Source organism: Octodon degus, unplaced genomic scaffold (assembly GCF_000260255.1).
Source record: "Octodon degus isolate 3935 unplaced genomic scaffold, OctDeg1.0 scaffold00010, whole genome shotgun sequence".
Taxonomy (NCBI): domain Eukaryota; kingdom Metazoa; phylum Chordata; class Mammalia; order Rodentia; family Octodontidae; genus Octodon; species Octodon degus.
This window is the reverse complement of record NW_004524586.1, coordinates 22,358,106-22,374,125: the sequence shown is the minus strand read 5'-3', so window position 1 is coordinate 22,374,125 and position 16,020 is coordinate 22,358,106. Positions and strand designations below refer to the sequence as shown.

General features: G+C 40.0%; 1 protein-coding gene across 7 annotated transcripts in view; it reads right to left on the bottom strand.

The window, feature by feature from the left end:
* Positions 1-421: 421 nt before the first annotated feature.
* Positions 422-16,020, bottom strand: part of Ate1 (arginyltransferase 1) — a 217,264-nt gene continuing 201,665 nt past the window's right edge. For all 7 annotated transcript variants that reach the window (XM_023708959.1, XM_023708962.1, XM_023708961.1 and 4 more), the window contains one exon: positions 422-4,952. In XM_023708959.1, the coding sequence (XP_023564727.1) occupies positions 4,774-4,952 (179 nt within the window). In that variant the 3' untranslated portion in view covers positions 422-4,773. The remainder of the gene's footprint in view (positions 4,953-16,020) is intronic.

Below are 16,020 nucleotides of genomic sequence, written 5' to 3'. Positions count from 1 at the left end.
AAAAAAAAAAAAAAAGAAATTCTAGTGAACACATTCAGTCGTTCCAACACCAAGCGCAGCAAGAAAATGGCAATGCTGGCAAACTGTAATTCCCACTGCCTGTAAGAACGGCCAAACACTAAGCCTTCTTTCTCAAAAGAGAGTGGATACATTCAAGTATTATGCGGGCATTAGAATGATTATATTATTTATTTTCATGTTCACAATATATGTAGACGTTTACAATATATTAAGTGAAAAATATGCAATGTTATGTTTCCATTTCTTTAAAAAATAAAAGACATATACATATAATCAGGTAGAAAAGTTTGAAAGGATATACACTGGGAATGGTAGTCAGTAGTTGCTGATGAGGAGAGATTTTTATTTTCTTTAGAACTTTTCCTATATTGTCTAAATGTTTTGTGATGAACATTGTCAATTTGTTTTTGTTTGAGACAGAGCCTTGTTACATAGTTCAGGCTGGCCTTGAACTAACTATGTAGCCCAGGATGATCCTGAACTTCCCAAGATCTGCCCACCTCAGCCTCCCAGAGTGCTGGGATTACAGGTGTGCACTACCACAACTGGCATATCCCTTTCAGATTAGGTAAACCAACAGATATTTCCAATCTGGAAAAAAATGTCACTGGGGATTAAATTATTTCAATAGCTTAGAAATATGATTCATCTGTTGCCAACCTTCTAGGGTCCTTTTAATGATAAAAGGACAAAGAACTAGTAAATATATTCCATAACTATACTGTGGACTACTGAGCACAATTTAAGCACAGCTTTGCTATATAATTTTGAAAATTTCGCTGTGAATTACACTTCAGAAAATTGTATTTTACTTTGGTAAATCTCTCTCAGTAAAAAAATCTATTTCCTATTTCACCTTGTCAAATTCCAGACACTGATGAAAGTGAGATTTACATTTATCTGAGAAGTAAATCACCACACTTTGATTTTGGAATCCAAATGGTCTAGAGCTCCAGTTACTGAAAACTAAACTTTATAATTCATGTAGCCAATGATTTGCCTGTTTGCTGGTCACCGCAGGTGAAACAGATGCAAGAATTTAAAAGATGAAAACATGTTTTTGGTATGATGACCAGTAAGAGTCACTGCAAACAGAAACTGCTTTTATTTTTTCCATTCAAGCTTCACCAAATGGACTGTTGAAAACAAGCACACAAAAGAGCAAAAAGCAGCACACGTGATCAAACTTTTGTCTTAGTCACTGGTTTTCTTTAGGAAAATAATATGCACTTGAAATAACTTATAATACAAACATTCTCCAACTGTTTCTACTTTATTTAAATTAGCAATAGGGCCGGCAAGATAGCTCAGTGGACTAAGTGCCGGCTTAGGCAAGCACAGGGACCAGGGTTCGATCCTCTGCACCATACGCCATGCCGGCCCTGGCCCCATGTGTGCTGAGCCGGCTACGGAGACAAGGCGCGGTGGTGCATGCATGTAATTTCAGCACTGGGGAAGCTGAAAACTGAAGGATCACTATGAGTCCAAGCTGCATAGTGAGACCCTCTACGAAATACATTAAAAAATAAATTAGCAATAACAGATGCATTTAACAGCAGTAAAAGATGCATTTTTAATAGATACATTTATTCTCTTACCTTTATTCAAACAGAAATAACACAAAGTTATAAAAATCAAACCATTGTTTAAAAATCTGCAAAGTTTCTTTTACATAAGATTTTGGCATGTTAAGAAATCACAGAAAACTTGTATTTGCAAAGTAGATGAAAAATAGGATATGCTGTTTGAAAGAAAACTAGTAATTTCTTATCTAAATAATTTCAGCCAAATGAATAATATATTCATCCGGTAATAGCCTCTCTTTAAGAATATAAAAAAAGTGCTCATATTACATTTAACAAAAATAAGGTAACTAAGAGCTCACAGAAACTGAAATAACTTAGTATAGATGACAGCCCGGGGAATCAAGATTACATCTTTGCTCCCAAGGCATGAAGGCAGGTTTGAATTTATTCAAATTAGAAGGAAAATAAAACACTATGTTTGCAAATGTAAAGCGTCCTGCCTTGAAAAGATATAAACTGTCTTTGTAAGGTTCTTATGTGTTTTGCTTTAGATGAAAGCCATTCCTATGAAATCAGGTGTCTCAGCTAGACAGCTCATCTCACACTCACACACACACACACACAGAAATCCTGGCATAGTGGTACATACCCAACCACTGAGAAGGTTGAGGCAGAGGATCACAGGGAGTTTTTGGCCAGCCTGCACTATAGTGCAAGACCCTCTGCCCCTCCCCAGCAAAAAAGCAGATTGCTCGGCAACTGACAAAGCTGGGTGGCTTCTGGCGATTGTCCTTCTCTAGCCTCACCAGCATTCACATTCAGTGAGGGCTTCAAGGAACAAGTAAGTGTCTCTGAGGACACCTGGACTACTAGGACCAATAAACTATTCTTAAGAAAACTTGCCCATGAACAAGCAATTGAGTGGAGGAATCTCCCCACCCAAGTCACCAGGTGGCAGGGACTGCCCCTCAGCATACTGCCGAGATGGTCATTTTCCCCTGAAGGCATCCAAAACTGAATTCTACGGGAAGAAACTAGAGCTGTGCTAAGGTACTAGATGCAGCGTTCCTCTCCTCTCCATCTTTACAAGCATGCTTCTAGAGCCAATGACGAAGGTAAACGCCAGATGAAATGCAGCTGACATCAACGCAGACACCCAATGTCCAGTGCTGAGCACACACTCTGTCCTAGCATTATCTTAACAATATTGAGTGTATTTACCACTGTATCTACAATCTCAATTTGAGATTTGTCAAATTTCAGATATATCCACAACTTATTATTATTGGGGAAACAAAATAACAGAATGCACAGCATAATCTTACTTACATTAGAATTGTGAGGTGTATCATTAGTAGCTCTCTTTTTATTCTTTTATTTATTTTGGTACTATGAAATTGAACTCAGGACCACTGTGCTTACCAGGTAGGCACTTAAGCCACTGAGATATCTCCCCAGCCCTCTTTTTATTCTGGGATGGCATGACTGCTGCTTACTTTCTTAATATTTTAATTGCTTACAGTATTATTTTCATGAACAAAATCATCAAGTGAAGCCATTTTCAGGGGAAAAGGAAAAAGAAAGTCATACAGATTCTGGAGTTAGTTCCAAGTTAGCCTCTTAAATACTCTTGAGAGACAACTTTGTGGATCAAAATGATGGAAGACACAATCTTTGCAATAAGAGAAAATGTTTTTCTTCAGTCTTGCATCTCCAGTTACCAAAGCGCCACATGGCAGGGGTCTCGTTCTCTCATGGAATGAACATGCAGTTTACACTGTTTAATTTACTGATGCTTCACTTTTTAAATCTTTGTTTTATGATCCTTCCAGGTATTCTAACAAAGGGAAGGTTATTGTTTTGATGACATTTAGAGCCTTTTGGAAAAAAGTTTAAAATAAGTAGTGATATTCACAGCACTGAGTTTTATAACACGGCTTTTAAGAAGATGAATCAATAGAAGATGTAAGAACGGGAGAAACAGGGACCACAATGAAGCAGGTGGCCAAGCAGATGGCAGCAGAAGGTACATGTGAGGAAAAGTACACAGGAGGACAGCCCGCCTTCTCTGCTCTTCATCCTGCTCCCAACACAGCTGGGCCGTGACTAAGCACTGCTGTGACTGGCTCTCCATATATCAGCCAGGGTCTGCAGGCATTCAGAGGGCATCTGCTGATCACAGGAAGGCTCCACACAGGGAGAGACGGATAGGGGCACAGAGGCAGAGAGGGGCCTGGCTTTGCTTCCTGTAACAAAGGGCAGCACCTATTCTCTGACAATCAAAAAGCCGGAGAAGGATGTCCTAACTGCTGCCCTGGGTCCGAGTGACTCCCACTGACTTCAATGTGACCATGGCACAGCTACAAAGGCAGGGACATACTAATTTGTTTTCATCAGTAACCACAGACAAGTGTCCTGCGTTCTAAGGAATGAAAAATTGGTGCCTATGTCTTTTGGATGGGCCGTATTTAATATTTTATTTAAAATATTTCTTAGATGCTTAGAAATACAGCAAATAGTAGATTACTGGAGTATTTACACACTTTATTGCCCAAACTGAGAAATTTCTGAAAGTAAATGGCAGCACTAACAGCAATGACTCTAGGGAAAAAATGATGCCAAAAAGACAGGCATGAACAGGACCTCTTAGACAAATGGACACCTACTACAAACACGAGAGCTCTTGGTTTCCTGTGCATTTTTTTTTTTTTTTTCAAATTCTGTATTAAGCTACACAGTGTAACATTTGGCAGTAATTTAATACTGAACACTAGGAGACAGCCTAGGTTTGCTCACTGGTGAAGATGTATTTCCTCAATGATGAAACGTACTTTCCACCTTCTTCCTGTACTCAAAGGGTCAAAGGGTCCCAGGATAAGCCACTGTCTTCGTGGATCTGAAGGAAGTCTGCATGAATTTCTCTAACAGAACAAAAATAGCATGACTGTGATTAAATTATTTATCCAATCTTAATTTTCTTTCCAAAATGTTAACTAGAGAAGCCTAGTGTATTTTGCTCTACAAACGTTCAAACAAACCCCAATTACAACCTACATGTCATAATATATATTTAAAGTCTTTATATTAACCATAAGAATCTCACAAATATACTGCCACAAAATATTTTAGAAAAGCTGTACGACAGTGAAACTGAGACAGTCTACTCTGAGGGGGGCTACAGCCTCTCCCTGGGTGCGGGGCTCGAAACCCCAGAGGCCGGGCGGGCTCAGGCCCTGAAGAGCAGCATCCTCTCAGAGCACACCTGCCCCACCAGGCTGGCGTACTGCACCACCGTCGCCTCCTCGCTCGGGTCTTTTCGGTGTTTCTTGTAAACGCCATAAGGCATGATGGCTTTCTTGTGGAACACCCGCACTCGGTCAGGTTCCTTACTGCGACCTTGATCCACTGCAACGAGAAAACATGCTGATCAAAATTAGTTTTGTATGAAACTGCTTTTCATTTCCAAATTTAAAAATATTCAACTTGAAATATAATCATATATCAAGAGATTCTTGCTAGCATGTTCAAGTGAGGGTATGCAGCATTAATGTCCAGACTGACATATGTTAATTAAAAACAAATACCTTTTTGAGCAGAAATAACTACACTGAATGTAGTATGGTAGGTGAATTTCAAGACAATGAATTAGGAGCAACTGAAAAGCTGGGCTTGTATTCCTTTATGATTTTCGGAAACGCGATGAAAGTTACAATCTTCAGCACCTTTCCAGAGTTTAATTTAAATCTGCTTTGCGCTTCCTATACCAACACACTGTCAGGAGTTTTACGTCTGCAAGCAGCTTTCTGGGGACTCCGCAGCCATAACCACGGGGCAGGGCAGCGGGTGCTCCTGTTCTCCACGGGACAGGAGCCTCTCACAGCATCTTTAAGGAACAGTGAGGACACGGGGGCTGCTATTACTGGTTGTCCTTTTCTTCCATACAAAAGAACCCTGGTTTCAGGGCTGGGGAGATGGTTCAGTAGAATAAGCGCTTCCCTGGCAAGCGCAAGGGCCTGAGTTCAACTCCCAGTTGGGGGGGGGGGGGAAGGGGAAGTACCCTGGTTTCTATAAGGGCACTTACGTTTCTCAAAAAGCCTGTTCTTTGGAGCCAAGGAGATGGCTCAGTGGAATAAGCGCTTTCCTGGCACATGCAAGGGCCTGAGTTCAATCCCTGGTTCAGCAAAAAAAAAAAGCCTGTTCCCCAGCCTTCCTTATAGGTGGGTGTGGCTTCCTGACCAAACATGGCCAATGCAACACAAATGGAAGTGTTTCGTGAGTTTCTAGGAATCTTTCAAAAGGAACAGCTGACCTATGCCTTCTGAGTTTAATTTTTTAACCTTTCTGCAGCCTGCAGCCTGGAATATGCATGTGACGGCAGGAGCACTTACTGTACCTTGGAGCTAGCAGCTAAGAACGCATGCTTGGTTCAGCAAGCAAAAGACTCGATAGAACAATCAGGGTGGGGTCTCTACAACTGAAAGCTGGTGGCTTAATAAGAAGAGACACTCCAAGTACACAAACACCTACTTTGTATCTCTTCAGGCCTCACAATTCTACCAGCAGAAAGGCCATCCTGAGTTGTGGCCTGTCTACTGACCTTGGACATTCAGAATTGTGAGCCAAAATAAACCTCTTTTCTTCATAACTTATCTAGTCTGTGCCATCTTATATTAGTAACAAAAAATAATAATACACCAGGTTAAGTGACAAAATTCAAGGCAGCATCCTGTTTGCTGCTTTCAATTCCAGACATCTTAATGTACACACAGTGCTATCTGTCACCTGGCTTTAAGTATCTCCCGCATAAAAAAGGCAAATTTGAGCATTTTTTTTTTTTTAGCATATTTAGGATCTAATTCAAATAAAAAAGTAGCCAGGCATCAGTGGTACAGGTCTGTAATCCCAGTACTTAGCAGGCTGAAGTAGGAGGACTGCAGGGAGTTTGAGGCCAGCCTGGGTTACAGAGTGAGACCCTGTCTCAAAAACCCCACAGAACAGAACAGAAAAATTTATTTTAAATAAACAGAAAAGTAAAGATCACTGCTAATAGCAAGGGAAAGAAGTAGAACATTGGTAAAGTGATCCCAAAATGATTCTTATCTCTTTTTTTTTTTTTTCTGTACTGGGGATTGAACTCAGGACCCTGCACTTGCCAGGCAGGTGCTCATTCTACTGAGCTATCTCCCCAGCCCTAGTAGTTTAATATATTAAGCCAGGAAGGTACATCAATAAACTATTAACAAAAACAAATGAAAGAAGCCTGTCTTCTCCCTATTTAACAAACAAACAAACAAACAAACAAACAAAAAACCCCACTCAAATGTGGAATTCTGCTTACTCAAAAAGGCCAAAGCCAAAGATACTAATCTACAACTGCTAATGCTTTAGAAAAAGGGAATGCAGAATAACAAGACACACAGTAACAGAAATAAAGGAGGATAAGCTGCATTTTAAAAAATTGCTATTTCAGGGGTCAGGGAGATAGATAGTAGAATAAGCACTTCCCTGGCAAGCACAAGGGCCTGAGTTCAATCCCTGGTTCCACCAAAAAAATAAATAAATAAAATTGGTATTTCAATAAGTTAAATCAAAAATTATCTAGAACTAGTCATAATTGAATTAACTGAATTAAATTAAAAAATAGTAATAGTTACATTTTTTTTTTTTCGGAACCACGGATAGAACTCAGGCCCTTGCGCTTGCCAGGGAAGCACTTATTCCACTGAGCCATCTCCCCAGCTCCTACCTTTTACATCTTTTAAAATAATAAAAGTGATGCCTATTGTAAAACTCGAACATCAGAAATACAGAAAACCGAATCTCATCAACCTCCCTATGTAATCCTTGTTTCTACATTTTACAACTAGCCTCACCGAACTTACCAGGTTTTAACAGTTTCAAAAGATATATTTAAATATTCAAAGACAGCTTTGGATCACATTCTAGCTATACTTAAAGCAGAAAATTATCTTGTCAGTGGGTATTAATTAGTAACTTCAGAGACCATTAATTATCATCATAAACTTAAACACATTTCTGTTTGGGGGCTCAAAGTCTATGCTTTATGATGAGTTAGTTGCATTCTCAAGGAAGGTTGATGCTCATTCTTAGTATTTAACATAATTTACATTAAAACTGCTAGAAAAAAATTCTACCAGTTACTGAAAATAAATTATTTACTAAAGAAAAATAAATCTCCAATTCTCATAAATTCCTTTAATAAACTTCATATATTGCTTTTTGATAAATGTCACCAGTTCTTATACGCAGAAAACTACACAGCTAAATCAAACAGCAGACCATTTCTTGAGGAACTTTGATGAGAGAGAAAAGCAAGCCATTCTGAGAAGAAAGACCATCGCTCTCTTGGCTAAAAGAAACCATCAGCTTACTGCGATGTCTTAGAAATGTGTTCCAACAAGAACTTCTTTCATTTCTCCTTACCTTAAGGTCTCACAACTTAATTTCATGAAATAAAAACCAAAGACAATCCAGCAAACTCTTTTTTGAGATGAGCATTTGATCACGAGTGATGCAAACATGCTGTCAACTCTATGATATTTTAATTTTAAGGAGAACTGTAGGAGGCAAGAAGTGCTTAAAACCCACCTTACAACACTACCAAAAACTTTTCATTTATAGAAGATGAGCTATGCAACACAGGTGCTTTCAGAGCAAAAGATTCCAGAGATTAAAGCTTTATTTCTTATGGGGATTTAGTTCATTTGCTATTCTTAAAAGAGACTTGAGAATTTTCAAGGCTTTTCCTAAAATGATTGAACAGTCTATTTTCTTAACTTCATTACTTACTGTTACATTTTATAAACATGAAAAATAAGTTACACGCTCTATAGTTGCTAATGAAGACAGCTGTACAAATGGTGGATGCAGCTAAATAGACTGTAATTGGGCAAAACTGATATATTGGGAAGAAATGTGAACAAAAGTATGACAGAGAGAAATACTTAACTAGTAACTTTGAAATTCAGAGTCGAATATGACAGAATCTTTCACAGTGACATGAGATATGAGCAAGGGTTTTAATCCTTCTGGGGGAGAAAGAGGGGTAGCAGGTTTGTCAGAGGGACAAAGGGGGTGTGTCACGATGCAATGAACAGGACCATCACATTAGAAGAGTAATTTAGGGCTGGCCAGAGAGCTCAGCGGATTAAAGCACCTGCTTAGGCAGACACAGGGACTGTTGTTCTATCCCCAGCATGCAGTGGTGGTCCCGCCTCCAGGGCGCCCTGAGACAGTGATTGAGACTGGGCATGGTGTTGCTCGCCTGTAAACCCAGTGTTTGGGAGACTAAAAATAGGTGAATCACTACGAGTCCAATCTGTGTAGGGAGACCCTGTACTACATACACATTAAAAAACCAAACCAAAACAAAACAAGAATAACTAAGTTCAACCAGCTTCTTCAACCTTGTCTGGTGGGAGGTTCAAACATTGCTTTGAGAATCCATCCTGGAACATTTTCACATTCTATAAAGACTATTATTGTTAGCAACTGAGCTGAGAATATTTTTATACAAAAATAACTTAAGACAAATGTAAGTTTCTTTGTAAAATGTCACTACTTTATTGAGATATGCCATCACACAATTCATCCATTCTAAGTACATGGATAGATGGTTTCTAGCATGTTTACAGAGACATGTACATGAACCACATCAAAGTTAAATCACTCTCCTTATCTGGGAAATAGACACCTGCCCAATAGCAGTCAACATAGTAAAGAACTACCACCCACTGCTCCCAAGCGCTGCACCACTTTACACTGCCCAGCAGCGGCCCCAGTTCTACTTTCTCTGTATCCTCATTAACACCGATTATTATCTGTGGTTTTACTACTGCTATCCTAGCAGGCATAGAAACAGTGTCTATGGTTTCGAGATTTGCACTTCTCATGGCTTATGATACTGAGCACAGTTTCTGCTTTTATTGGCCATTCCTTTATCTTCCTCAATGAGTATCTATTCAAATCATTTGTCCATTTTTACATTCTGCTTTTTCTTGAATTTTAAGAGTTTTTCATATATTCTGAATAGTAGATAAGGATAAGATGTATTAATTACAAATCCACTCTCCTGTTTGAACTGTCTTTTCTTTTTTTCTTTTTGTATTTTAGGGAAGGGTCTACAGGGTGTTCAGGGTCTTGCTCCTAGATTAGAGTTGTAGTGATCTGCCTGTTTACAGCCTCCCAAGAGCTAGAATTACAGGGATGTGCCACCACGCCCAGTCTCAATCACTTTCTCAGTGCACCCTGGGGGCAGGCCCGGGGATTGAACCCTGGCCCCTGTACCTGTTTGTAGGTGCTTTAATCCACTGAGCTATTTGGCTGGCCCTTCTTTTCACTTTGTTGATGGTTCTTTGTAAGTACTAAAGTTCTTAAATTTGATGAAGAACAATGCATCTGTTTTTCTTTGGGTTGCTTAGGCTTTTCAGTGTCACACCTAAGGAATCACTGCTTAATCCATGGTCATGAAGATCTGCTTTCATTTGTTGTTTCCAGACAGTTTCACACTTGTAGCTTTTACACTTAGATCAATTTGTTTTAGTTTTTGTACAAGGTGTACTAATTTCTTTTTGCTCATTTCTTCCATTTGGCTATGGCACTGACCCAGCTCATCTGGTGAGAAGGGCATCCTTCCCATCACCACCACCACCCACTGAACTCTCTGGGCACCCTTTTTGAGAAGCAACTGACTATAAACATGAGACTTTATTTCTGAACTCTCAATTCAAGTCTAGTAATTTATGCACATCTGCATACCAGAGCCATAGTTGTTGTTGTTCTTATGATTGTTTCCTGGGCTCCTTTAATTTCCACATGAATTTTAGGATCAACTATAATTTTCTCCAGGAAAATCAACTTCGGTTTAAAAGTGCAAGTACCGACAGAATTTTTAAAAATCATCATATGGCATTCCAATAATAAATAACTCAAAACTCATCAGTGGATGTAAAAGCTAATAGATTAACTATGATACAGCAGGCTATGTATAGTATCTCAATATATCATTCTATAAAATATTTTCAACTATCTGACCTGCATATAAGAGATCTGCTCAACAGCCGATAGGCTAGGTGAATCATAAATTAGGTATTATTACAAAGAGATGGCCTACATGTCTTACAGCTGGGGCTGCCTCTGAGACCAGAGGCATCCAAGCTGACTTTAAACGAAGACCTCGCTATATATACACCTCGCAATGTGGCAGGACTTCTTTCTTCCAAAGGGAGCCTATGCTATCAGACAACCAACTTCTTAAACAGCAAGCTCTACTGTCTGAATGGATCTGCCATTCATATAAACACATATTCATTCTTAAATTCTGTCACCTAACCAAAAAAAAAAAAAAAAAAAACAAAAATTGAGACTAAAAGACATGAACACACTGGGCATGGTGGTGCACGCCTGTAGTCCTAAGAGCTCAGGAGTCTGAGGCATGAGGGCTATCACGATTTCAAGACCGGAAATTCAGCCCGGACTCCAGAGAGAGCTCAGGGCCAGCCTAAGGTACAAAGTGAGAAGACATGAACACAAATAGGTAATTCTCCATACGTACACAGCCAAAGAAAACCTTGTTAACACTCCCCTTACCGATCATGATTTGATCCTCTTTGGTAATGGCAGTTCCACCATAGAAAATGAGACAAAACAGGCAGGTTAGGCAATGATGGTTCTACATCAGACCTTAAAATCCTCACTTGCCCCTGAAACTAAGGCCAAGCTAGCAAAACTCATGGCTCTGACAAGAGCTTTACAACTCAGAAGAGGACAAAAAGTATCTATAGTGATTCAAAATATGCTTTGTTGGGGCCAGGGAGATGGCTCAGTGGAATAAATGCTTCCCTGGCAAGCGCAAGGGCCTGAGTTCAATCCCTGGTTCCGCAAAATATAAATAAATAAATAAATAAATGCTCTTAAAAAAAAAAACAAACAAACAAAATATGCTTTGCTAGTGCTGCATGCTTACACAGCCATATGAAAAGAAAGGAATTATTTTCTAACAGCCAATGGATCTCCCATAAAGTATCATAAATAAATAGATAAACTTTTAGTATCTGTCTATATGGCCTCCAAAGTGGCAGTTAACACCAGGTCAGTTCCTGATATTCCTTAGACCTTTTCCTTACACTCTTTGTGAGAGGCTATTACTGATTTTCCTGGTGAAAAACATTTATTGGTTATATTAGTATTGCTAATACAGCCTGGTTATATGACAGTGTTGCTGATTATTACTTGGCCCATACATATTTGTTTCTTTGGCCTTATCTTCTCCAGACTTGGAGCTATACACTGACCCAAGATAAAAACACCTGGCACCTATCAAGGTCACTTACAAAGACTTTCTAAAGAGTATCTCCACCTGCCAATCACAATTTCGACCCATGTCAGAAGTAGTCAGATTGGTCATCATCCCTTCCCCCTCACAGTAGTCAGAGGTATCTCTTCAGAGGGGGGAATATTTTAGACAACTAAGGTAGAAATATTATAGGCAATCAGACAAGACTAGGCCCTCAAGGAAGTCAGCATAGACAAAAACACATTACAACTGTAGCTACAGGTACATTTGTCAAAGGCTAGGCCTCAAGATAAAGACAGGATGACCAGATGTCTATGGCTCCCCCAAGGGATAAGCAATAAACTGAAGATTACATTACAATTGCTATCACCTGGTCCAAAAGTCTAGCTAGACATCAGTCACCCAGGCAGATGATCAGAACTTCCTGACCCATCCCTTTCTAAAAAGGTCCTTGCTCTTTCCATGTACACTTTCTAGATGACCTGTTTTCCCTCTTGATCAGAGTTACTGAGGCAGCTTTATTTGTACTCTTATTGGTTGATCAGTTTCGACCACATTGTACCTCGTGATTTTGCTCTATAAAACTTGAGTCCTCTCTGTCTCTCGGGAGCTGTCTCTCTCAATAACTTTTCCTACTCTTAACCTATGTTGTTCCTCAAAATTCATTCTTTGATGTTGGGAAATACAACCTTGGCATACCTGACATCTAGCAGGATTATTTGCCTTGTATCAGTTTTCCTGTGGACACTGCATCTACTCGTGGAATCGGTACATTCCCTTCAACTGGCTGGGAAATTTCGGATGCTCTTTATTTCTCAGGAGGATGCCTTCTCCCACTCCCCTCCCTCCCTTCTTTATATGCCAAAGGTCCCAATCCAGAAATCCAAGCTCTTCCCCTTTTACAGCCTCAGCCATTCAATCTGTACATAAACTCTGTAGATTATACTATCTCCTGTAATCAATTTTCTATTAGATCCTTTCCAGCAACTTTCACAAAAGCTTGAGCCTGCCACCTGGCACAAACAAAACTCTGTGACATGTTGTTTACCTTCTAGTCACCTTGCTCGACTTTTCTTTCCTTCTTAGAATATTTATTTAATGCCCATTTCGTCACCTCCCACTCACCCTACAACTTATTCGGTGTGTATCTTGGCGCAAACCCTTTCACTCTATTCACTGAGGTCAAAGTGTCCCCTTGTTCTAGAAAACAATGGATATATTTCAGTCTTCCTAACTCCCAGCAAAATTTCAAAATTTCCACTTCCTCCTCCTTGAAATTTCCACTGCCTCTGGCTTTCCTGACACCGTTAGTCCCGTTTTCCTTTCCCCTCCAAGGCAATCCTTTTGTTTTTGTTGTTTTGCTTTCATTGAACTGAGTGTTGGGAATTACACAATATTTTCTAGATCACACTCTCTATTGTGCTACACTTTTTCCCTAGGAAATTTCATCCATGCCTATCTTTAAGACTAACCTCCAACTCTTTAGAGCCACCCTAAATGTTTGTCCTGAGTCTCAGGGGTTATGACAGTACTGAGATAGGACAGAAGAAATACAGCTTTGTAGAAAGAAGACTAGGAAATCAAGAATTTAAATTTTTATTTTTAAAGAAAAATTGCAGCTTCAGAACACATGCTAGGTTTATTTGTTCCTCAAACAGCAAACCTGGGCAAGTCACTTTCAGCTGTAAACAGATCTGCCCACTCCCTTTCACCTGAGAACTGCCTGTGGCATTGTTTATAATAGTGAAAACTGAAAATCTGTATGCCTGCCAATGTGAGAAGAAAAGATAATCACACAGTCTGAAAGACTTAAAAAAGAGGATGCCATATGGTCTAGCAACTCCACTTCTTGGTAGTCACCCAAATGAAGTGAAAACATGTCCACACACACACAAAAATCTGAAAACAAACATTTACAACTAACTATATTTCTTTTTCTTTTTTGAGGGGGTGGGGGTGGGGGAGTGGATACTGGAAATCAAACTCAGGACCTTGTGCTTACCAGGTAGGCACTGTGCCACTGAACTATATCCCTGGCACATTTTTTTTTCTTTTTAAAAGACTAGCTATATTTCTAATTGCCAACACACGGAAACACCAAAAATGTCCTTCAGTAAGTGGATGAACAAACTATGGTACATTCATACAATGGACTGCTACAATGAGAACAGATGCATCATGAAGACAAAAAAGACATCCTGAGCTGGGCATGGTGGCTCATGTCTGTAATCCTAGCCATCAGGAGACAGTTGGAGGACTGCTGCCAGGTAAAGGTTAACCAGGCATACAGAGCAAATTCAAGGTCAGCCTGAACTGCACAGCAAGACCCTGTCTCAAAAACACAGAATAAAACAAACAAGACACTCTGAAAATGCTATATATTCTGCTTGCAACTATTATAGGACATCCTAGAAAAGGTAAAAAAAAAAAAAAATATGCAGACAATAAAAGGGTCAGGAGCACAGGTGCAGCGTGGGTGAGACCCTCTTCCACCCCCTTGGGAGGCCTCCCACCACTCCGCAGCACCTCCCTCACCCCGCCGCCCAGTAGGAATTTCTGCCTTGTTACGGGAATCCCCAGACCCAGTCCTAGCCCATGCCCGGTGATTGTGTGGGAGAGCTTCTCTGCTACCCTGCGCCGGCAGGACCTACTGGTCCCAGCCCAGGCGCAGCATAGGTGAAACCCTCTTCCACCCCCTTGGGCTGCCCCGCATCACTTTGAATTCCCCCCCCCAACAACACCCTGCCCACGCAGTAGGAATTTCTGCTGTGTTACGGGAACACCCAGATCCAGTCATAGCCCAGGACCAGTGAGTGTGTGGGAGAGCTGCCTCTCCCCCCTACTCCACCTTGTCCCCTCCAGACTCAGCTCAGGTCTGGCATATAGGCCTGGGTGAAACCATGCAGCTACAATCCCTGCAGAGAGTATAGGGGACAGAACCACCCAGATAGTCCAGGAGCACAACATTGTGCCAAAGGGGTACAACAGGTTCACCCCCAAAGGCAGCAACAGGAAAGAGCTGAGCACAGCAGCCAGACCCAAGCCAGGCACAGCTCGATAAATCCAAACTTTGTAGATGTGCACCTGAACTTCAGTACATGCTAAGGTTATAACTACAACGAAGATCTACAACAAAGGTCAGAAGACAGTGCTACACAAAATGACGAGAAGGAACAAAATGCAACCTCAGAACCCAAGCCCACCCATAATAACTGCAGAGGTCACTAACACAGAACAAATTGGGAATCACACAGCTGAAAGCAATGAATCAATAGCTTCTGAAATAAAGAAAGAGCTGCAGAAAGGTATAGAGGAACTCCGACTAGAAATAAAAAAAGAAATCCCTAAATTAATAACATCTGCAGTAAAGAATCAAATGCAGAAACATATGGAGGAAAACCAATGCCCACCCAGAACAAGTGCAGAGGACACTAGCTCGGCTCAAATGTATGAATTAATAGCGTCAATAGTAAATAAGCAACAGCAGAAAGTCACAGAGGATCTCAGAGTGGAATACTTTTCTACTAGCTCAGCTCAAATGTACGAATTAATAGCGTCGATAGTAAATAAGCAACAGCAGAAAGTTATAGAGGAACTCAGAGTGGAATTCTTTTCTGAAATAAAAAAGAATTCTCAGAACTCATAGCATCTAAAATAAAGACTCAACTACAGAAACATGGGGAGGAAACCCAATCTGAAAAAAACACTGTAGTAAAAGAATTTATAACTGCTTCTAAAGAAGACATTGATGAAAAAAAAAGAGAGAGAGATTAGAAAAATGACGGATTCCTTGAATGAGCAATACAGGAAGGAAACAGATCACCATGAAGCAGAGTCAAAGAGATATAGAGGAAATTGAAATCTCAATCACAAGTTTGCAAAACCATTTAAGTGAAAGTGAAGACAGAGTTTCAGATCTTGAAGATGCTGGTGCAGTTAGTGAAAAGGTAACAAAAGATACCTTAAAAACAACTAGGATACAGGAAAGAATAATCCATCACCTGTAAGATGATGCAAAGATGAACAATGTGAGACTAATAGACATCAATGAGAAAGACAGAGTTAATACAAAGGACATTAAAAAAATATGGGCAGAAGTAATAGCAGAAAACTTCCCAAATATGAGGAAACAATCTGACATTCAGGTAACTGAAGCAT